The sequence below is a fragment of the Alternaria conjuncta genome (genome assembly GCF_024043145.1).
Source record: "Alternaria conjuncta strain BMP 0040 chromosome Unknown scaffold_1, whole genome shotgun sequence".
In the NCBI taxonomy this organism is placed as follows: Eukaryota; Fungi; Ascomycota; class Dothideomycetes; order Pleosporales; family Pleosporaceae; genus Alternaria; species Alternaria conjuncta.
In genome coordinates this window covers 1,789,663-1,810,717 of record NW_026250090.1, presented here as the reverse complement: position 1 = coordinate 1,810,717, position 21,055 = coordinate 1,789,663, and the positions used below count along the sequence as shown (strand labels likewise).

The 21,055-nt window shown below is 45.3% G+C and overlaps 6 protein-coding genes across 6 annotated transcripts; 4 read left to right on the top strand and 2 right to left on the bottom strand.

Annotated features, from left to right (window-relative positions):
* Window positions 1–169: 169 nt before the first annotated feature.
* RPN1 (proteasome regulatory particle base subunit) lies at window positions 170–3,152 on the bottom strand (the record flags this gene model as incomplete). Its single annotated transcript, XM_051464954.1, has 6 exons — window positions 170–190; window positions 247–2,206; window positions 2,256–2,605; window positions 2,657–2,821; window positions 2,882–2,946; window positions 3,014–3,152. 6 exons carry the CDS (start codon window positions 3,150–3,152, stop codon window positions 170–172), a joined length of 2,700 nt encoding a protein of 899 aa, XP_051331475.1.
* A 346-nt stretch (window positions 3,153–3,498) lies between these two features.
* J4E85_000663 (uncharacterized protein) lies at window positions 3,499–4,877 on the top strand (the record flags this gene model as incomplete). The annotated part of the gene is made up of 2 exons (XM_051464953.1): window positions 3,499–3,561; window positions 3,624–4,877. The coding sequence occupies 2 exons, from the start codon at window positions 3,499–3,501 to the stop codon at window positions 4,875–4,877; spliced, it is 1,317 nt and encodes a 438-aa protein (XP_051331474.1).
* A 1,123-nt stretch (window positions 4,878–6,000) lies between these two features.
* On the top strand, window positions 6,001–6,714 carry J4E85_000662 (uncharacterized protein; the record flags this gene model as incomplete). The annotated part of the gene is made up of 2 exons (XM_051464952.1): window positions 6,001–6,372; window positions 6,403–6,714. The coding sequence occupies 2 exons, from the start codon at window positions 6,001–6,003 to the stop codon at window positions 6,712–6,714; spliced, it is 684 nt and encodes a 227-aa protein (XP_051331473.1).
* A 7,434-nt stretch (window positions 6,715–14,148) lies between these two features.
* On the bottom strand, window positions 14,149–15,596 carry J4E85_000661 (uncharacterized protein; the record flags this gene model as incomplete). The annotated part of the gene is made up of 2 exons (XM_051464951.1): window positions 14,149–14,999; window positions 15,245–15,596. The coding sequence occupies 2 exons, from the start codon at window positions 15,594–15,596 to the stop codon at window positions 14,149–14,151; spliced, it is 1,203 nt and encodes a 400-aa protein (XP_051331472.1).
* A 634-nt stretch (window positions 15,597–16,230) lies between these two features.
* J4E85_000660 (uncharacterized protein) lies at window positions 16,231–17,350 on the top strand (the record flags this gene model as incomplete). The annotated part of the gene is made up of 2 exons (XM_051464950.1): window positions 16,231–17,211; window positions 17,261–17,350. The coding sequence occupies 2 exons, from the start codon at window positions 16,231–16,233 to the stop codon at window positions 17,348–17,350; spliced, it is 1,071 nt and encodes a 356-aa protein (XP_051331471.1).
* Window positions 17,351–17,910: 560 nt separating this feature from the next.
* J4E85_000659 (uncharacterized protein) lies at window positions 17,911–20,828 on the top strand (the record flags this gene model as incomplete). Its single annotated transcript, XM_051464949.1, has 5 exons — window positions 17,911–18,345; window positions 18,413–19,053; window positions 19,120–19,510; window positions 20,032–20,787; window positions 20,808–20,828. The coding sequence occupies 5 exons, from the start codon at window positions 17,911–17,913 to the stop codon at window positions 20,826–20,828; spliced, it is 2,244 nt and encodes a 747-aa protein (XP_051331470.1).
* Between the last annotated feature and the right edge of the window lie 227 nt (window positions 20,829–21,055).

Genomic DNA, 21,055 nt, shown 5'->3' with positions numbered 1-21,055 from the left:
CTATATATACAACGGTGTACCCCTTGGACTCCTTGTCCTATCAGAACAAGGGTTGAGGCAGTGACCGTAATGCTATTAGAATGCCAAAATCCTTGGTGCAGGCCCTCCCTATGCTCTGCGGGGTGTCACTGACGACGCTTCTTTCTTTCCACCTTTTTACTGCAATCGTTCAGTCCTCCCACTCTGGGTTCTGCATGTAATGTTAGTATGGCACGCTCGAAGTCATGTCACGTTGAAATATCATACCTTTCGCAAGATGACCACACCCTCCAACACATTGGTCAGGCTGAGATACTTCTCGTCTTCCAGCTCCGCCCGCTCGCCGTGCGCCAGCAACACCGGCGTGCTCTGTGTTTGCCAACCGGTAATGGTCTTCGGCCGACCGGCTTGGCCAACAATGTCTACTGCTTGACCAACACGGACGTTGACTGTCAGCGGCTTGAGGTCCTCGTCAAGTGTGATGAGGAAGCGCGGCGATATGGCGGTAGCGAGGTAGTAGAGTAGGTAGTGTGAGTCTCCAGCCACAAATGACTTGGCGTCGATGAGAGAAACAAGTACGGTGAGAAGACCCGACGCTGCCACACGGGACAAGACCTGACGGTCAGTGTGGAATGGGTTGAAAGACAGCGTGCCCTTGCCTGCGTGCAGCAGACCTTGAGCTATGCGAACCATGAAAAGAGCGTTGGGATCACGGTGGTAGTAGCTAGCCAATTGCCGGAGAAGTTGTGCAAGACGGGCGTTGTTGGTACCAGCACCGCAAAGGCCCATGGCGAAGATGGCGTTGATGGCGACATCGTTGTCGTTGTCGTGAGAGTAACGAGAAAGAGTGTCGTAAACCTTCATCTGAGGGTTGCTAGGGCTGATGAGACCTAGAGCGAGTGGCACAGCCTTGCGGATGTTAGCCTCGCCGTAGTGCATCAGGTGGCCGAGAGTGCGGAGGATCATCTCTTGGCCGACGTCCTCGCCCATGGCGACTAATGATAGACCGATGACAGCGTAAGACTGAAGTAGCTCATCGCCCTTCTTTTCCTCGTTCTCATCCTCGATGTGCTCGTTGCAGATGTGGAGCAACTGTTGGATCTTCAGGACAGCACCGGTACCTGCCCATGCGCATACCTCTGTGAGCACAGAGGCAGACTTGGCCATGGGGTGATCCAGCGCCTTCAAGGTCTCCAGAATGACATCGACTTCTTCTTGTTGACCGAAGAAGAGTAGCGCAAGACCAAGAGCCATGAATCGGGTCCACTTGTCCTTGAGCTGCTTCGTCCGGTCCTCGTCCAAGAGCGTGTTCATCAGGGCATCAGTGACATCTCCATTGGCCGAACCAACAAAGATCATACCAAGCGACAGCGCCGCCATGGCAGAGAGCTGCATGTCGAGGCTGGTGTCACTGACAATCGGCAGCAGAACGTCCAAAAGGTCTTCCTTATTAGACCCGGCGTAAGCAAGACCGAGACCCATGATAGAAGCCAAACGGATGTTCTTGTTCTTGGAATTGATGTTGTCCTCGTCACCCAAGAGAGCCATGGCAGGGTCTGAGTCCATGCGCACGCCCGAGTTGAAAATACCGGTAGCAAGCATGGCGCCGGCCTTGACCATGTCGTCTTCGACGTGTGTGAAGGGGTCGACCTTATCGAGACCCTCTTCCACGTCCCAGAGCATGAGCATACCCAGAGACGCGGTTGTTGACAGCATGCCCTCCTCCTTGGTCTTCCACACCCAGCTTTGCTTTGTGTTCTCGTTAAGCATGAGCTTATCATTAGCGTAACCGGCATTGACAAAGGCGTTGACGAAGGCCGAAGCAAGGTTGTGTCTAGCGGAATCGGTATTGGTGAGGCCGGCCGTCCTGCTGCTCTCCAGATGTGTCTTGTAGATGTCGTCAGGGGTCTTGGGGTCGAGAATGTTAAGCTCCTTGCCCAGCGCCTTAAAGTGGTCGGGTAGCCGCGTGTTGTTGATGCATTCCTGGAGCTCGGCATCGTCGTCTTCGGAGACGTCGAGCCATATCCGTTGTCGGCCACATAGGTAGGCCATTTGTCTCCGGATCGACTTGTCCTTGGTGGCGTTGAAAGCTTCAATAATGAGATCGGTCTCGTGTAATCGTATCGCGATGACGATTGCCTGTGTGTACTGCTTGTATTTGGCGTAGATTCGATACGTGGTACGGAGGAACTTGTCGTTGTCTGGGTAGGTGAGTAGGGGCACGTTGCTGCGCGTGTTAGTGTCGGTGCTGCAGGCAAAATGCGGGCATATCCTACCTGACCATATATAGAGCCACCCTCGAGTATGTGTTCTCGTCAATGTACTGCTCAATCTGATCAATCATCTCCAGCTCAGACAAGATATCAACGGCATCAGCCTCTGCGTTGTGCTTGAGGAAGAAGGGGACGAGGTTCGAGGCGAGGTCGGTGACGTCGTCGGTGGATTTCTCGTCGTTCAGGCGGTTCTGGTACTCTGTGCCGATCTCAAGCGCAAGGTGGCGCATGTACTCATGGCCCCATGAGCCGAGATCTGTGGAGGGGGCCTCGAGGCGGTATTTGAGGCAGTCTAGGCGGTCCTCATCGGAATACGTCATTCCCAGAACAGACATCATGTCGGCGAGCGAGCGCTGTGCTTGTTAGCATGGTGGCGTGTATAGAGTGTTATCCAGTCTGCGCACCTTGTTCTCGCCTGCCGGCCATGATGCGTAGGCCTTCTCGAGGTTCTCGTAGTGTGGTCGGAGGAACTTGAGCGGCTTGGGCACGGCCGTCATGGAGCTCGTCGATGTCTTGATGAATTCCTTGATCTGTTCGAGGGCGGGCTTGTAGAGGCTGGTGTCGGAACCCTAGTAAACACATGAGGTCAGCGCATGTTGCGGGGACTAGCCATCTTCGCAGCAGCTTACTAGTATCCGCTCAGCCAGCATGTCAAGGTCGCTCTTGAGCTGTTGGTCTTCCTCGCTGAGCTCCTCTGTGGTTTGTCATCAGTGCAAGTCCATGACGATAGCCATCGGCGCTGTGCCGGGGACCAGACATACCGCCAGTTGTCGCAACGCCGCCCTTCTTGTCCTCAAGATCTGGCTTTGCGTCCTTGCTCTTGTCCGCGTCATTGCTCACGGGCGCCTTGCCCTTTCCCTTGTCGGCGGCCGTGGGCTTCTTCTCGTCGTCCTTCGCCATGTTGATGATGTGTAGCTAGGGCAAGCGGCGAAGTGTGTCTATGTGTCGGGACGAAGCGGCGTCGATAGCGACGGTGGAAGGAGATGCGGGGTGCTGGGAGATGTAGATGCGGCGCTCAAATGGGTCGGAAGAGCGAGAGGCAAGTCGAGTGGGGAGTGGTAATAGGTTGATGTCGATGAGGCAGCTCTTGCTTCGCGTACCACTTCCGCCGCGCTAGGGCCAAGCCCCGTCCGCCGATGATGAGCGCCGCCCGCTGCTCAGAACCTCCCGCCAAAAAATATTGTTGCCGCATACAACCCCGAAAATCACCACCACACGACGCCGATAGGTCACCCAGGCAACTACCATGAAGTTGAACGTCAAGAATATTCGGTACCTCTCCGCCGATGATTGGCGTGTTCTCACTGCGGTATGCGCCCGCCCGCAGGCTTTCCGAACGTAGTGGGGGACTAACGCTGATGAAGACGATAGACAGAGATGGGCAGCCGCAACCATGAAATCGTGCCAACCCCCCTGATTGCTCAGATCGCCGCCATCCGCTCAGGCGACGGCGTCCATCGTTGCATCTCCAACCTCGCCAAGATCGGCCTCATCGCCAAAGTCCGCAACGCAAAGTACGACGGCTACCGGCTCACGTATGGCGGCCTCGACTACCTCGCCCTCCACACACACCAAAAGGCCTCGACCGTCTACTCGGTCGGCAACCAGATCGGCATAGGCAAAGAGTCGGATATCATAGTCTGCGCAGATGAGACGGGCAGGCAACTGGTGCTCAAAATCCACCGTCTGGGTCGCATTTCTTTCCGTACCGTCAAGGCGAACCGCGACTACCTGCGGAATCGCCAGGGTGGTTCATGGATGTACATGTCGCGCCTCGCTGCTCTGAAAGAGTTCGAATTCATGAAGGCCCTGCGAGCAGAGGGATTCCCTGTACCCGAGCCGATTGGTCAGAACAGACATACCGTCGTCATGAGCCTCATCGATGCCTTCCCTATGCGTCAAATCTCAAAGGTCGGTAACCCACAGGAGCTCTACGGGGAGCTGCTCGCCATTATCGTTCGCCTCGCGCAGCACGGTCTCATCCATGGTGACTTCAACGAGTTCAACATCCTAGTTGAAGAGAGAACAGAAAAAGACGGCAGTTTGTCACTGGTGCCAACCCTCATCGATTTCCCGCAGATGGTCTCCATTGACCATGCCAATGCCGAATACTACTTTGACCGCGATGTGGCTTGCATAAAGCGCTTCTTCGATCGCCGTTTTGGCTTCACGAGCGACGAGCCGGGTCCTTTCTTCAAGGACGCCACAAAGAAGCTCGTCAAGCGATTAGATGTTGAAGTTCAAGCTTCTGGCTTCAGCAAAAAGATGGCGAAGGAACTAGAATTGTACATGAAAGAGCATGGTATCGATGGTGACGCTGGAGATGTTGCAGCCGGCGCGGAGGCTGACGACGACGATGATGGTGACGAGGCAGGCGAGGATGAAGAAGTCGAGGATGAAGAAGACGGTGGCGTTTCCCTTGAAGGTGGCCCGGTAGGCGATGATGTGTCTGCTCCTGGCGACACGATTGCAGATGGGCAGCCGACTCTAGCCGCACAGATGACTATACTGGAGATAAGGGATAACGACCCGTTACCAGATCTCAAGGATATCAAGCCACCGCCACCCTCGGAACCCACCATGACTACCAAGGCCGCTAAGAAGAAAGCAGGCTGGTCTATATAGGCCTGCCAACTACATCATCTTCTGTTCCTTTATTTCAGCGATACCCAGATCCATGTCTCTTCCCGGCACTCGTTTCATTTGAAGGCCTAAAATATACAATACATTCCATTTCACCTAAATAGCGCACTGTATAGAGTCACCTGACCGCCTCTTGCTGCTTTCAGGGCCGCTCTGCATCAAGATACCGCAGTGATAGGCTCATCCAAACCATCTTTCTCCTGAATATCTTTCTCCTGGATATCTCTCTCCTGATAATCTTTGTCCCCTCTATCCATGTTCACATTATCTTTTTCCCGAACATCTATCTCCCCCTTAGCCTCATCCAACCCATCATCGCTCCAGATATCAACCTCCTCCTCATTACTAACCGCTATGTCTGTACACTTCGGAGGCACAACCTCCCTCTTAGGTACCGACCGTATCATACGCCCAACAAAGCGTAAATCCGGTTCCACAAACCCTTTTCGTACAAGCAGAGACCGTATATCTGCTGCAAGGAGATCACCATTTGCAACCTCGTGATCTATCAGAACGTTACCGTCGTCAAGCTCCCGTATACATGAAGTGCTGATACACGCTGGAAGCGTGCTACCTTCTGTGACGCGGCCAAGCCAATTGTGACGCTTCCTTAGGACGTCTGCTATCAAAGGGTTGTCTGTGGTGAAGACGACGGTACGCCGGGGAGGGTGGATCAGGTATTGTATTTTGTGTGAATGGCGGTTGTTCATTTTGATTGGATGTATGAGATTGCCGAAGAGTGGAAGTTTTGTAAGTTGGTGGGGAAATGCGAGTACGTGTTAGAGATTCCATGCAGTCTCTGTTCGTTCACGTTCGGGGTTGGTGACTTCAACGCACAGTGTACTTTCACTTGTATAGTTGATCTGTACCCGCTGGTATTGGAAAGACGGAAGAGGTCACAGGCATGTGCGTGAATGCTCCGAGTGCGCAACGAGAGAGAGCTCTCACGATCTGGGCATTCAATTGGTGAAGGGTAACATTTCCCTCCATCCCTCGTTGCCCACCGCAGCATCTTAAACCTCAATCCCCATCTAACTCCCCTCTATCCATCCTCCGCTACCAAAGCAAACCCCCCAACCTCCAAACCCCCCTCACAACAACAACCATGGTCCTCATCCTCAAAATCCCACCCTACTACCGCTCCACCTCCTACGTCCTCCACTACAACCGCCACCCCACCACAACAGCCCAATACATCCTCCTCACCCCCGCCTCCTCAGAAACCCTCACAACGCGCAACGCCGCCATCGCAAAAGACTGTGTGGCATGGGGCTGGCGCCTCTACAACACCGACCGCTCGCTCCCCAAGATGGAGAAGTGGTTTGCGAAATACGAAAAGCTTGCTAAGAAGAACACCTGGGACGATGATATTTGGGTCATTTGGCAGAGAGAACATGGGCTGAGGATTAACGGGGAGGATGAGAAGAAGAAGGCGGAGGCGGAGGCGGCTAACGGGAAAAGTAGGCTGGGGAGTGTGGTAAGGGGGGTGAAGAAAGCGCATTGGCAGGTTTGGGGTAAGGATACGTGGGTTGGGAGTGATGAACTTAGGCTGAGGGTGGAACACGGTCCTAGAGAGGAGAAGAGGATGAGGAAGTGGGCTGAAGAGCAGATGAGGGAGATGCCGGGGCTTCATGATCCCTTCTCGGATGTCCATGAGGTTATAGGAGAAAATGATGAATACAAGGACGAGGAGCGTCTGGAGGGAGGGCTAAGAGGCGGTGGTGCGGACGGTGCTGGTGCGAAGGCGACTACAGGTGGAGAGACTGAGGCGTTGACTGCGGTGGTGCTTCCGAGGCATTCTTGGTTATCTCGGGGTTGAGGTTTGCCCAAGAATGATGGGCGATGGGCAACGTCGCGAAAGTGTTATAATACAATACTCCTTACATCCATGTCCGTCTATCCACCTCACTCCCCAGCTTTCTCCCCATCCGCCCTCCCATCTCTCCCCTCCTTCTCGCTCTCTTCCCCCCTCACCCTCTTCATCTCCTCCACTCCCTTCGTCAAATCCCTATGCACAACTCTAACCTCCCAGCTATCATCCTCGCTCCACTTCACCTTCCCCAATTGCTCCGCAAAAGCCACGCTTCTGTGATGTCCACTCCCACATAAACACCCCACTCGTACTATCGCCATTTCCTCTTCTCTGCTAGCTCTTACATCCTTGATTTCCATCAGCCGTTTGATATCGTCTTCAGCGCGGGCCACTGTGTCACTGAAAGACTCGCGCTGCATGAGCTCGTCTTGTAGCGTCGAGTCGAGCCCCGTGCATGTCTTCCGCGTTTTTTGCGATGGGTTCTCTGTCACGCGGCAGTCGTATTCCAAGTCTGGTTTAGGGGATGGTGGAGTGAAACGGTCATAGGATGTTATTTCGAGAATTGGTCGTTGTGTTTTTTGGGTGTGAGAGGGAGATGTATCTTAATTGTATTCAGTTTAGTCAAGAGTAGACAGAGCGTTTAGAGGTAGGTAAACAATATATAAAGTAAGCTGTTTACCTAGATAGTTTATTAATAAATTAGTTTATAATTACTATAGGTTATAAGCCTAGCGCTTTCTTAAAAGTAGTTATTCTACTATAAATAAACTAAACTAATTATTCCTAAGCTACTATACTATCTAAAAGACGCCTACAAGTAAAATCTATAATGTCTTAATAGTAAGTAAAGAATTTCTAGTATACTATAGCTATATAAGAGACGCTAGACAAGTAATAGTTAGAAGCCTTACTACGTAGTACCTAAAAAGCTATAGCTACTAAACCTATTTAGTAAATATAGCTATGTAAAAGACACTAGCCTAGTAATAGATAACTATTCTTATAGTGTAGTACCTAAATAAGCTATAGTAAACTAAATAAAAAATAATAGCGTTAGGCTATTATTTAAAATATAAGTACTACTAGCTAAACTTTAAAATAGTAAAGTAATTAAATAGTTATCTTAGTAATACGTAACACTAGTAGAGCTCTTAACTCTACTAAATTATAGCTAAAAAATAAATTTTAATCTAAAACGCTACTCTAAAGGTTAGGTAAACTAGCCTAATCTTAAAGCATAATATTCTATAGAAATAAAAAAGAGGCTAAAAGAAGTCTAAAAGAAAAGTTCTACTTAATAACAAAGTAGTGCGTGTATTTCTATAGAATACTTCTTTTAATTAAGAACTAATAGGTTAGTATAACTTATTATACCTATTACGTGTTAGGCTAGTTAGTATAGAGCAGCCTTAGCTACTACCTATTTTCTACCTAATAGCAAAATTTTTAACTAATTAGTATTTTTAGCATACTATACATTAAAATAGAATTAATAAATCTTACTAATAGGCACTCTACTTATTACAATTGCTAGTAGACTAAATTAAGTATATAAGTATACTCTAAATTAAGCATATAAGCGCACTCTATAAGCTTACTTAAGTAGAGCTACTCTATAATAGTAGACACTAGTTCTATACGTAAGACGCCTATTTCTCTACCTAAAAAGGTAAGAAAATAAAACTATTATAACTTATCTATTACTAGAAAGATAAAAAAAGTAACTAGCTATAGCTAGTAAGATAATAAAGCTAACTCTAACTATGCGTACTTTAAACTATACCTCTCTACGCTAGAGAATAATTTACTAATATTAGTCTTAGTATTAGAAGATAAGATACCTAAGACTACTTATTAATGTCTTATATATAAGAAGTGTAAGTAAAAAGCTTATAAAAAGGTATAGGTAGTAACTACTACGCCTTTAATAACTAGTAGACCTATAGTTTATATAAATTCTTATAGTAGCTATATAGAGGTCTTCTAGCCTATAATAACGCTAGACTTAAGTCTAGCGCTATCTATAAAATAAAGCCTAGGTATTATATAGGCTTAACTATAAGCTTTAGTATAGGCTACTATTTTAACTACGCTAGTAATAGTAGCAGTACCTTTAGTAGTACTACCTCTAGTAAATAGACTAGATTTTAAGCTTACCTACTATATTATAAGCTAGAAAGACTAGCTACACCTAGAAGAACCTTATAACTACGTAGACTAGTTAAATTCTCTAGAATCTACTACTATTACTAGTAGATTTGTAGAACTACTTTACCTAGAGCTTAGTAAATTTATAAGCCTATAGAACTACCTACTTATACTTAAATTTATTAAATAATTACTAACTCTAAGTATCTAAATATCTATTTTAGACCTCTTAGAGCTAGTTATAGCTCTAAAACTACTAGAAGAGTATTATAAAGCTAAGAGAAGCGCATATATCTTCTTACTCTTTTAGCGCTTTATTAACTCTAGCCTAAAGTATTACGCTAACGTAATAGCCTTTAAAAATAAGTTAAACCTAATTTAAAATTTACTCTAGATAGTTAATCTAAGATATATTCTATCTAGTTAGATTATAAATCTATAGTTCTTAGCTAAACTTAGCTCTAAATTTAATAATAGAGTTAGTCTTTTACACTAAGATAAGACTCTTATTAATCTAGACCTATCTAAGAATTTTAATACTCTTACTAGTAATATTATTAATAAAGAGTACTATAAGCGCAAATCTAATAGCGCCTCTCTTACTTTTATTACCTAACTAGTAGATAATAACCTCTAAATAATAGAGTCTAATAGTAAAGATTAGTACGTTTAGTATAATTATCTAAAGTATATCTATATAAAGAAGAGTAGCCTTAGAGTAGAAAAGAAATACTACTATTTTTATTCTACTTAGAAAGATAATTACTAGCGCTATATAGCTAAAGGCTAGAGTAGAAAAGATAATAAAGGTAAGAAGCCTAAACGTAAAAGAAGCACCTCTACTATAGATGCTAGAGACCTATTAAAGCGTTAGGTTAAAATATAAAATTTTAGCTAAACCTCTCTTATTACTTATATAATCTTTTTACCTAATTTTAGCTATCTAGACAACTCTCTAGCTTAGGTAGTAAAGATAGTATCTAGATTCTTTACTATTCTTATAGCTCTTATAGGTTAAGTTACTCTAGCTAACTAAGTTCTAGATAGCAGCGCTATAAGCTATATAATAGAGTCTAGAGAGTATTTTACAACTCTACTTCTAGTAGCTTCTAGCTCTTTTCTTTAGAGTATTAGTAGTAACGTGCCTATTACTTATAGAAGTACTATTATTCTACCTATCTCTATTAAGAATTTAAATAGTAGAATCTACTATAAGAATTTTAAACTTATAGGTGTTATGTTTACTCTAGGTCTACTATTTAATATTATTTTCTAGCAGAATCTTACGCTTGTAAAGAGTAAGCCTATAGATATAGCTTTCTATATCTATAAGTACTTAGTATAAATTATTTAAGTATCTATAAATAAATTACTTACTAAAGCTTCTTACTAAGATAATAACCTCTACGTTTTATATACCTAGAAAGCTCTAGTAGCTATTACCTACGTTTAATATTTAAATTTAACTACGCTCTATACCTAGGTATCTCTCTACATTTAGCACTTATAGCTAGACTATTTAAAGAAGTTATACCTTTAATAGCTTCTAAAATTACTTAACGTAGAATTTATAGCAGCCTCTATAGCTTTTTATAAAGTCTACCTTTAGGCTAGACTAGTTAGAAAGAATTAGTAAATAGTAGTAAGAAGAGCTCTAAAGCCTTTTAAGCGCGTGTTTACTAATCTTTCTAGAGTAGTTACTATTATAGATAACTATAGAATTTAATAAAAAGTCTATAGCCTCTTACTTATAGATAATTACTTCTACTATTACTAGGTATATATTATAAAAAGTAAGAGAGAGACCTAGACAAAGCTTAAAAGCTTTATAGCCTAAGTCTAAACTACTTTTAGTATTATTATCTAATCTTTTTACTATAATAATAGCACTAAATTTATTAATAAAAAGCTTAATATCTTTTATAATAATTTAGGTATTATAAAAGAAATAATAGCGCTCTATAACTCTAAATAGAATAGAGTTTTAGAGTAAAGTATAGATATTATAAGCTTCTATATTTGCGCTATTCTCTCTTACTTAAACTTACTAAAGGTTTATTATAGAGAAGTCTTTAGGTCTATAGTATAGCTAGTAAATTTTTTACTAATATTAGCTAATCTATAAGATTTAACACTCTATAAGTAGCTTTAGAGCTTAGCACTATCTATAAATTAGCTTTACGCTCTTAGGTGTAAGTATTAAAAACTAATACTATGTAAGCTTCTAAAAAAGCTTAGTAATTACGCTAAGCGCTATTACCTACTTAGGTACCTAAACTAGCCTATAGAAAATCTATACTAGGTCTAGAATAGTAATAAGAGCTACATTAAATTAGCGCGTAACTTTCTATTTTATAAAAATATCTACCTAAGTAAGCTACTATCTATACTAGTTATAGTATATAATAGTAGCACTAAAGTTACTTCTCTTAATAATAAGGCTACTGCTTAGCTTAAGAGAGAGCGTTAATTTTAGTAACTACCTCTTTTAGCCTACTACTTCTTAGTCTCTTAGACTAAAGATTTTAATAATAAATTTTAGGTCTTCTATAGAGAGCCTCTAGCTAGTAAAGTACTAGCCTAAATTTAATTACTAGATAACTATAACACTACTATCTAGTAGCTTACTCTTCTTAGCTTTCTTAAGAAGCGCTAGAACTAGGCCTAGCTTACGCTACTTAATAAAACTAGGTACTATATTACTAAACTAAAAAACTATAATACTACTATAGATAGCTAGAATAGTTGCCTTTAGCTTAATTTAATAGCTAAGAAGTGTAAATCTCTAACTAATAATAATACCTAGTAGCTTATTAATAAAGCTAATCTTCTTTATAAAGCTTTAGTTCTAAGTAGTAAATACGTTTATAAGATAAAGATAAACGCTAATAGTAAGCTAGTGCGCTACAAATCTTGCTAAGTTATCTATAGATTTAAGTAGAAATATAGAGTTAATTTTAATAAAACCTTTACTTCTATAGTAAAGCTAATAAGCTATAAGGCTTTATTTATACTAGTATACTTTTTAGACTAGCACGTTAAACAAATAGACGTTAAAACTACCTTTCTATATAGTAATATAGATGCTAAAGTCTATATTAAGCTACTACCTAACCTTTATAACTAGTACTTTAGCTAAGTTTACTATCTACGTAAGGCGCTCTATAGTCTAAAACAGGCTTCTAGAATCTAGTACGCTACCTTAAAGGCTGCTCTTTAAGCTCTAGAATTTAAATCTTTAATAGAGAATTATAGCATTTTTAGCAATAGATAGGCTAGTATTATTATAGCTATCTATATTAATAATCTACTTATTCTCTACTATAACTATAGTGTAATTAATTATCTTAAAAGAGAGCTCTAACGCTAGTTTTAAATAACTAACTTAGGTAAAGCCTCTTACTACCTAGGCATTAAAATTAGCTAAAAATAGATAAGAGATAGTAAATATTTAAAGCTCTAGCTATTATAGAGAGCTTATACCTAGTAAATTATAAATAAATTTAACCTAGAGGTAGCTAGCGCTCTTCTAAAGGCTACACTAATAGATAATAAATTAGTTCTAAAGTCTAATACTCTTATAGTAATAACTTAGAAGCGCTACTAATATTAATTACTTATTAGCTCTCTAATATACTTAATACTATACACTTAGCTAGACATTACCTACTTAGTCTCTTAACTAAGCTAGTTTATAGCTAATCTATTAAAGAAATATCTTAAGATAGCTAAAAGAGTGCTTAAGTACTTAAAAGGCACTACTAATATAAAGCTTAAAATTAATTTAAATTTAAGTAGTAGGTTAGTTAGATATACTAATATAAACTAGAGTAGAGAGATTAATAGGCGCTCTACTAAAGGCTACATCTTTCTTCTAAATAGTATAGCTATTAGCTAAAGTTTAAAAAAGTAGACTATAGTAGCGCTATTAAGTTATAAAGCTAAGTATATTACTAAATTAGAGGCTACTAAAAAAGCTATTTAGCTAAGTATCTTACTATAATTACTTAGCTATTTAACTAGTAACGCTCTTTAACTAGTTAAAATTCTAAGTAATAATAAAGAGGCTCTTACTCTAGTAAAGAACCTAATATTTTATGCTAGAACTAAGCATATTAATATTTACTACTATTTTATTAGAGAGAAAGTTAAAAAAGGCTTAATCTAAATAAAATAAGTAAGTAGTAAGATAAACTTTACTAATAGGCTTATAAAGCCTCTAGTTAAATAGCTATTTAAAACTTTCTAGTATAGTATTAAGCTTAGGTAGGTGCCTAAGAAAGTTAAAGCTAAAGAGTAGTATAAGCTCTAAAGTTTACTACCTACTAAAAAGCAAAAAGTAAAATAATTTATTAGTAAACGCGCGCTACTCTTAAAAGAAAGTATTTAGTTTAGTTAAAAGTAAATAGAGCGTTTAGAGGTAGGTAAATAATATATAAAGTAAGCTATTTACCTAGGTAGTTTATTAATAAATTAGTTTATAATTACTATAGATTGTTTCCTTTAGTCGCGGATAGTTCGTCTTTAGTAGGTAGAACGAGTCGTGTGTTTTTAACTTTTGAGGCAATGTCTAATAGTATAGCTATGTTGTTGATAATAGGCTGACTAAAGACAGGAGCGACACCAGATTCACGGTTAATATTGTTGTTGGTAGAATATGTGTAGACAAGGCGGTTCTTCTATAGACGACTGTATATATAGTTATAGTGGAAAAGACTCTATAGTGCAGGCTTCGCGTCCTGTTTCGGTGACGCTCGTTTAGGTAAGAGGTCGCGTGCTCGGCTGCGGACAGGCTCAGGGTCGGCTGAAAACTCCTGCTCCATTGGCGCATGCATATGACGTTGAGCGCTGTGGAGCCACGGGCAGACCCGCGAGTGCCGTGCAAGGTGCGTCATCGCCAGACACAGCCGCATCAGATATCGCGATGATTCGCTAAATTTTATTCCGGCCTTTTCTGTCTGTTGGTCTTTCAGCAGCCACGCTAAGGGATTGCTGTTTCATCTAGTTGAGCGTCTGTTTGAGAGACGAATTGGACGCTTAATGCACGTAGTGAACAACCGCCGTATCGACCGCGTGGTTAGTCTACATTAGAAAGGGCTGGGAGACCATTCGAAACGAATATGCAGTGTGTAGAAGTTTGGATTCATTTGTGCGAGACATGCCTAGGCGTTGATCACAATACACTCCATTGACATCTTGCTCGCCCAGCTTCATCTCCATGCAACTTCTTTCTTCCGATAACCCACAAGCATGATCCTCATTCTATTTCCCGTACGTTACTTCGTGGGCCAGCTATCCGCTGCATTCTCCACCGACTGCACTCCTGCCACGTCGTAAACCGGGTGGTGTAGTCGTTGACCCATGCGCGCGCCTGTTTCCTGGCCCGGGCTTAACCCAGTTGTGTCCAATGACTTCCTCGTCGAGAGAGTTTCCTGCCGACTGCGGCGCATATCTCGAGAGACCTTTTTCGGCGAATTTGTAGCCTTGTTCCTTGCCCGAAGGAGTCGTGTGGAGCTGCTCGTCGGACGATGGACCTTCCGCAGTGCGTTGAGCATGGCCCGCTACGAAGCCGGGGGCGGACTGAGTCTCGTCATGAGACATCGGTGGATGCTGTACGGCAGTGGAAAAATGTAACTTCAGTCGTCGAACACATGACTCGAACGTTGGCTTGCCGTCGGGGGCGGACTGAGCTTCGTCATGAGACATCGCTGGATGCTGTACGGTAGTAGGAGCATGTGAATTTACTCGTCGAACAAATGACTCGAACGTTGGCTTGTCGTCGGGTGGCGTTTGGCCTGGTGTTTGAACGACCTCGTCTTGATAGTACAGACCATCTGTTTTGTTGAAGAGAGCACCCGGAGGTGCCAGTTCGGAGATACCCGCCCGCCAGTTTATGATGGTAGAAAGCGAAACGACTGTTATCCTGCATGCCATTGCGGAGGGCGTAGTTACATAGCGATACTTCACTATCCTTCCTGGTGAATCTACCCGGTACTCGCGGTAGAAAGCTTCTATAGGTATCTCAATGGAAACGGGATCGAAGGGGATGAAGTTGATAGACGGCCTTGGTGGTATCTGCTGACTGGGCAGATACTCCGATGGGTCGCAAAGTGAGGGCATTTTCGGATTGGCACAACAGTACGCTGTTGTGTTTTGTGATAAGAAGGGAACTGTAAATAGACACCGCCTCCGTTGAGACTAAAGAATGTAAAAGCAGTATAATGTGGTCGTCAAGCGTGTTGGGTTACAGGCGCAAAAGGCTTGATGTTTATTATTTACTACTCAATTTAGCAACACCCAAAATCGAGAAGGTGAGAATGTACCATAGATGACGTTTGGTGATGAGGGCTGTGACTACCACGCAGACTCACGAACTCTCAGAGTGCACCTTCCTCCTGGTCTTTGATCTTGGACAACACACTCTTGTCGATGTCATGCTCCGCCAAATGTTCGACTGCGGCTTCAGTTGACAGTCGTTTGCCTTCCTTCAGCGGGTCAAGTCCTTCCTTCGGCTTGGTCCGCCGCTCGAGCTCCTCCATCCAGTAGGCTTCAAGTTGGCCGCGACGTCTGTCGGATAGAAACTGATCGTTCTCGTCTTGCCGGACCGACTTGCAGAATGCATCGCAGAAGGGTCGTGATTCGCACACCCACTCGAAGATCTTGAAACAGTCCATGTAGATCCTCGGATCGTTGGTGATGTAGGGTTGCAGGACTCCGGGCACATAGATGATGTACGGCATCGTAACTGTCCTAGGAGCAGTATTGGTTGTTGTGGTTAGTAGGTGTAGCTTTGCCAGTGAGATACCTTGCGGCCTTTTGATTGCTAAAAGGCAACCGTAGACGAATATAATTGATTGTTTGCTAGAGTGAGAGTACTATCAGTGAGAACACCGAAGATTGGAAACTACGTGTTGGCGTGGAGTGAGTCTGGCTCTTCAGGTAATGTACAGTCACAGCTGAGGGTGATTTTGGTCAACGTATCGTAACATAGCGGGCCATGGTCATCGTTACGGGTGAGTGGCATCCAACGATTGCAAATTCCGCAGCAAACGGAGCATTACACAACCCGCGTCATACCAAAGGAGTGAAGGCGATCGTGGATGGATCCTTGCCATGGTGTTAAAGTGGGTAAAAGAAGTCGTCTGGCAATTCCTAGATTCTAGAGCAGCAGAGTGTGGGATGAAGACAGAGAAACTCATGCAGCAGTGTAAAGTCATGGCAAAGAGTGGTCTGGCGCGTGGAAGGGTGAACGCCTGGGGAGGGATGACGAGCTAGCCCCCCAATCTTGGCGAATGACTCAATCGCGAAGCACCCCTCCAAAATGTTGCACGCCAAAAAGTTGACGGGACCGACACGCTGCAACCAACCGCCAAGATGAGCACCGAATCCGGAGTCAAGACACAGTCGACGTTCGACATTGTAGCGACATACCGCCGCATCCTCAAGGATGACCCGGAACTCACCATGCCCGTCGCGGCCATCGAGGCGCTCGTAGAAGCCATCGCGCAGAGCTCCGTCTCGACCGTCGCAGAGACACTCGACCTGCTCGAACGCCACACCGCCGCTCTCAAGGCCTCCATCGCGAACCCAATTTCCCTGTCCGCCGGCACAGATCTCTTCCAGCGCTACCTCATCACGACGCTCAACCGCCCGGCGAGCCTGAACCTCGGCCCCGACGATGACTTCCGCGCGATACGCAACCACCTCCTCTCCAACGGCAAGCTGTTTGTGGACCGTGCGAAACAGAGCAGGGAGAAGATCGCGAGTTTCGGCAAGCACTTCATCCGTGACGGCGGCACGGTGCTCACAAATGGAGGATCGCGAGTAGTGGGTGCGCTACTGCGAACGGCCGCCGAGTCGAGCACTCTCCGGTTCAAGGTCATATACGTCTTGCCCTCGTCAAGCTCGTCAGATGCGAAAGAGGGCCTCCAGACTGTCGCCGACCTCCGAGAGCACAATGTGCCAGTCGCCACAATTCCAGATTCGGCCGTCGCCTACTCACTGGGCAAGGTCGACATGGTCATTGTCGGAGCTGAAGGCGTCGTCGAGAACGGTGGCATCATATCGCGCATGGGCACGTACCAGTTGGGCGTACTGGCTAAGAGCAAAGGAAAGCCCTTCTACGTCGTCGCCGAGAGCCACAAGTTCGTTAGGCTATATCCACTCAGCCAGTTCGATCTGCCGATTGAGCAGAAGGTACTCGACTTCAAGGTCGCAGAAGAACACAAGGCGGAACACAAGCCCAAGAGCGACGAAGAGCAACGGAATGTCTTTGATGAAGCCATCGCAGACATGACTGCGAAGCAGAGATCGACCGTCGTTCCGCTCGACGCTCATGACGCTGTCGACTTTACGGTACGCTCTGCTTACTTCAATTATGACCCCATCCGCTAACCTGAAGTAGCCACCCGACTTGATCTCCGGCATCATCACAGAGTCTGGCGTTCTCACTCCATCTGCCGTGTCAGAGGAGCTGATCAAGATATGGTTTTGAGCCCTCCCTGAGCATCAACTCCTCACCCCACACCAAATACAAAAGCTCCATCGCGACTCATACAACGGGCATACACGCGTTTGATAGATGCTCACATTCGTGATAGGAACTATGTGGAAAGCGAATCTGTGACTCTGCAACCTTCACGCCTTCGCCGTAATCGGCGCATCACGTCCTGAGACTGCGAACCGCGCGTTGCAGGATACCGTACCTCAAAACCTCGCTTCAGAGCGTCTAGAAGCTGGCTCTATCGCATGAGAGGACTGAAGAACGAAGAAACGGCCAACGATAACGACGTCATGGAATGGTGTTGCGCCGACGATAACAGCATATGATACCCAATAGACATATTCAATGGCAACATGTCTTCGCCCTGTTCAACATTCAAGGACAGTCGTTCTGGCAATGACATATCTAGAGTGTGAGAATGTTGAGCGTGAAGTATGCGAACATGTTGACGATAGTAGCCATTTTACTCGACCATGAATGCGCCCGTCTGCATAAGAAGCCTCCTGTCCTCCGCTTATTTCCCATCAGTACGCAACGCTTGCAAGGAAAACATGCCGTATCTAGTCCAACCGCCCGCGCAGTCCATCGACGCCTGCAACCCGCTGTTGACCTACACGCTCGCTGACCCCCTCCCCGCCGAGATAAGCATACTCAAAGACCTTCAGAAATGGGGCTGGCAAGTCTCCGTGCATTTCGAGGATGAAGAAGTTTATGTCGATGCCGTAAGAAAGATCGAGAAAGCAATAAAGAAGATGAGGCGCAGAACGCAGATGATATATGGCGACGTGGTGGGGGACAGTCCGAGGTTGACTCTTGAGGAAATGTGGCAAAGGGAGGCGAGTAAGAAGGAGGAGGAAAGACAATACGACACCAAGGAGAAGGAGGAAGTTAACGATGCAGCAAGCATGATGTCGCGGATGACAGAGCAGAGAGCTTGGGTGCGTTGGGCTGATGAGGAGGCTGGGTTGGAGCCGGAGAGTCCTAACGTAAGCGAGTCTCTGATATGTGAATATCAGAAAGAGACCAAAATATGCAACTGATGAACCCAGACAGGTAGATAAAACCACCGATGAACAGTCCTACCTGTCGCACGCTCTGAGTTTAGAAGACTATGAAGACTCAGTCATCGACGTTTACGAAGGGCCTGCTGGCAGCCCCAGTACGAGCATACATAAATACAACGCATCTCGTTTTATTGAAGAACACGAAGCCGAGTGGCATACATTTGTACCACGTCACTCTACCCAACGCGCTGCGCATCAGCCTGCAAGTCAGGCAGCCTCATCATCCTCTACGCCTTCTACAACCTCTCCTTCTTCAGAAGCCCCAGTCGGTCTAATGGGTATGTCCGGATACTGGTGTCCGCCCGTTCTTCCAACCCGGCCGCAAAAGAAACCTCAATCTCAATCTGTCGCATCAAGCGCTGTGCTTCAATCACGAGACTCGAAGGAGACTCGGAAGCTCAAGAAGAAAGTTACCCGCCGTGACTCAGAACCCTCGTTGAGGAAGTATCTGCCACTTGGGTTTGTCAGGCCCCTGTCTTGGGTGAAAGGAAAGCGAGGCGCGAATGAAGGGGCCAGTGCAGATGCAACCGCACCAGATGAGCAACAAACCACCGCTCGATCAGAGAGTTCCTTTGGCCCTTATCAACGCACCACTCCCACGCAATCTGTTCCGAATATTCACCTGCAAGAGTATTCCTCCACTTTTCTTCAACCTGAACCACGTAACATATCGCCCACCTTTTCCACTACCTCCAGTCTCATATTCCCTGGCCGTGAGATAACCCCAGAAGCCTACTTCCAACGCACGAACCGACCCCGGAAGAATCTACAGCCCCGCCAGCTTACACCACCACCAGGACTAGAAAACGATCCCTATATGTGGCAAGTGTGGGACCGCGGCCGTAAAAGGCAGCAAGACAAGACTGATCGTGTGCTGGGCAAAGACAGCATACATAGATCAGATAGTGGCAATGCTAGTTGGTATGATGGGTTCCAGAAGATGATGAAGGAGAAGGAAGCAAAGGTAGCCAAGGAAGAGAAGAAGGCTGAGAAGAAGGCGAGGAAGCAGAGGGAGAAAGAGGAGAAGGAAGAGCGGATACGCAAGGAGAATAGGGAGAAGGAAGAGCGGATACGCAGAGAGAATGAGGTGAGGGAGGCTTTGAGGAAAAAGGGTGATTTCGCAGGTGGGTACTTGCCACGGTATGCGTGACCGCCTCTACTTACGTGCATAATGTAGGCATAATGAATAGCTGGGCAGGTTAATGCTCGCGGGCGGTAGGACAACGTCGTCGCGGTGGTTGTTGATGACTCGGAGGTCTTGATCGAAACTATGGAGGAGTGCAACACGTAGGACGATACTTTACAAGCCTTCGCATCTACGAAGGCTTCTCCATTTGTTCTGTCTCATGTATATGTGGATATTCAATGTACAAGACCTATTCCAAGAGCAAAATCCAGCAACAAAACAGTCTCATCTAACCAGCTCGTAAGAAGCTAGCGCAGTTGTTGCCTTAAACCTAAACGATCCTTCGAATATACCCGAGCAAGTATAAAATCTGCGCGTGCCGTCAGTTTACCAACTGACTATTTCTTCCAACATAAGCATCACATATCTAATCCCGTACCCTCCGTACCAATATTATCTCATATTCAAACGCAATGATCCAGCAACCCGAAGACATACTACGAGACCTGATCATAACAACGGACGGCCAAGCCGAGGAGCCCTATTCCTACCACAATTGGGGCTACACCATCTACCGCACATGCTACACGCCTGAATCTCAATCGCAATGGGAATCTCTAATCGAAGCCATTCAGCTAGGGGTCGAAGAATCCCTTCCTGGGTCACAAGACGATGAGCCACCGACAACATCTCAACTCCTACGCTCCCTCCTACGCCTAGACTTCCGCTCGGATGCTTCCCTGTATGATGGTCTTACTATCGAACAGCTTCGTCAGACCTATCTCAATCCACCAGAAAATTCTGTGCCCCCACCGAACTTCTACAGGAGCGAGCGTCTCTTCCTTGTCGCTGACGCGGACGTTTTGATGGATCCTTACTTTCTGCCGGAAGAGAACGAGACCACGAAAGTACCCGTTGACAATAACACAAGCGACGCCGCAACTCCCCAGAGTGTGCAGAAATACCAACATCAATACCACGGCTACAGCAAGTCCTCTGGTACCAAGCGGCGATGGCTCAAGTGTGTCGAGGTGGACTACGTTGCTGCGGATCATCATCCAAGGAGAAGAGGTCAGGGCGCACGGCCGTATTTTGGCTGGTTCATGATGACGGCGGAAAGTGTGGTGGAGCTGTGGGAGGTGTTGCTTGATCAGGATGTCGAGGAGGTTAAACCTAGATTGGTTGATGTGATAATTTGTGAGTGCATCATGCCCTATGCGTGTGTTGTTGGTGAGCAGGTATGCTAATGCTTGGACAGGGGGAGGGTATTGAGACTTGATGGGAAGATGAGCTTATGATGGAAGGCTTTCTGTCACTTTTGCGGCTGTGTTGGATTCTACGCCGTCAATGTTGATATATTTAGGTTGCTCATAGTTGTGAAAATTATCGGAAGCAAGAAGCAGGAGCGAATGTATTCTTTATATGGTCGGCTATCGAACATAACTACGTGCCCACGATTCAGTGTGGCCTCCTCGCTACATGAAGTCATGTTTGGGCTGATCTACA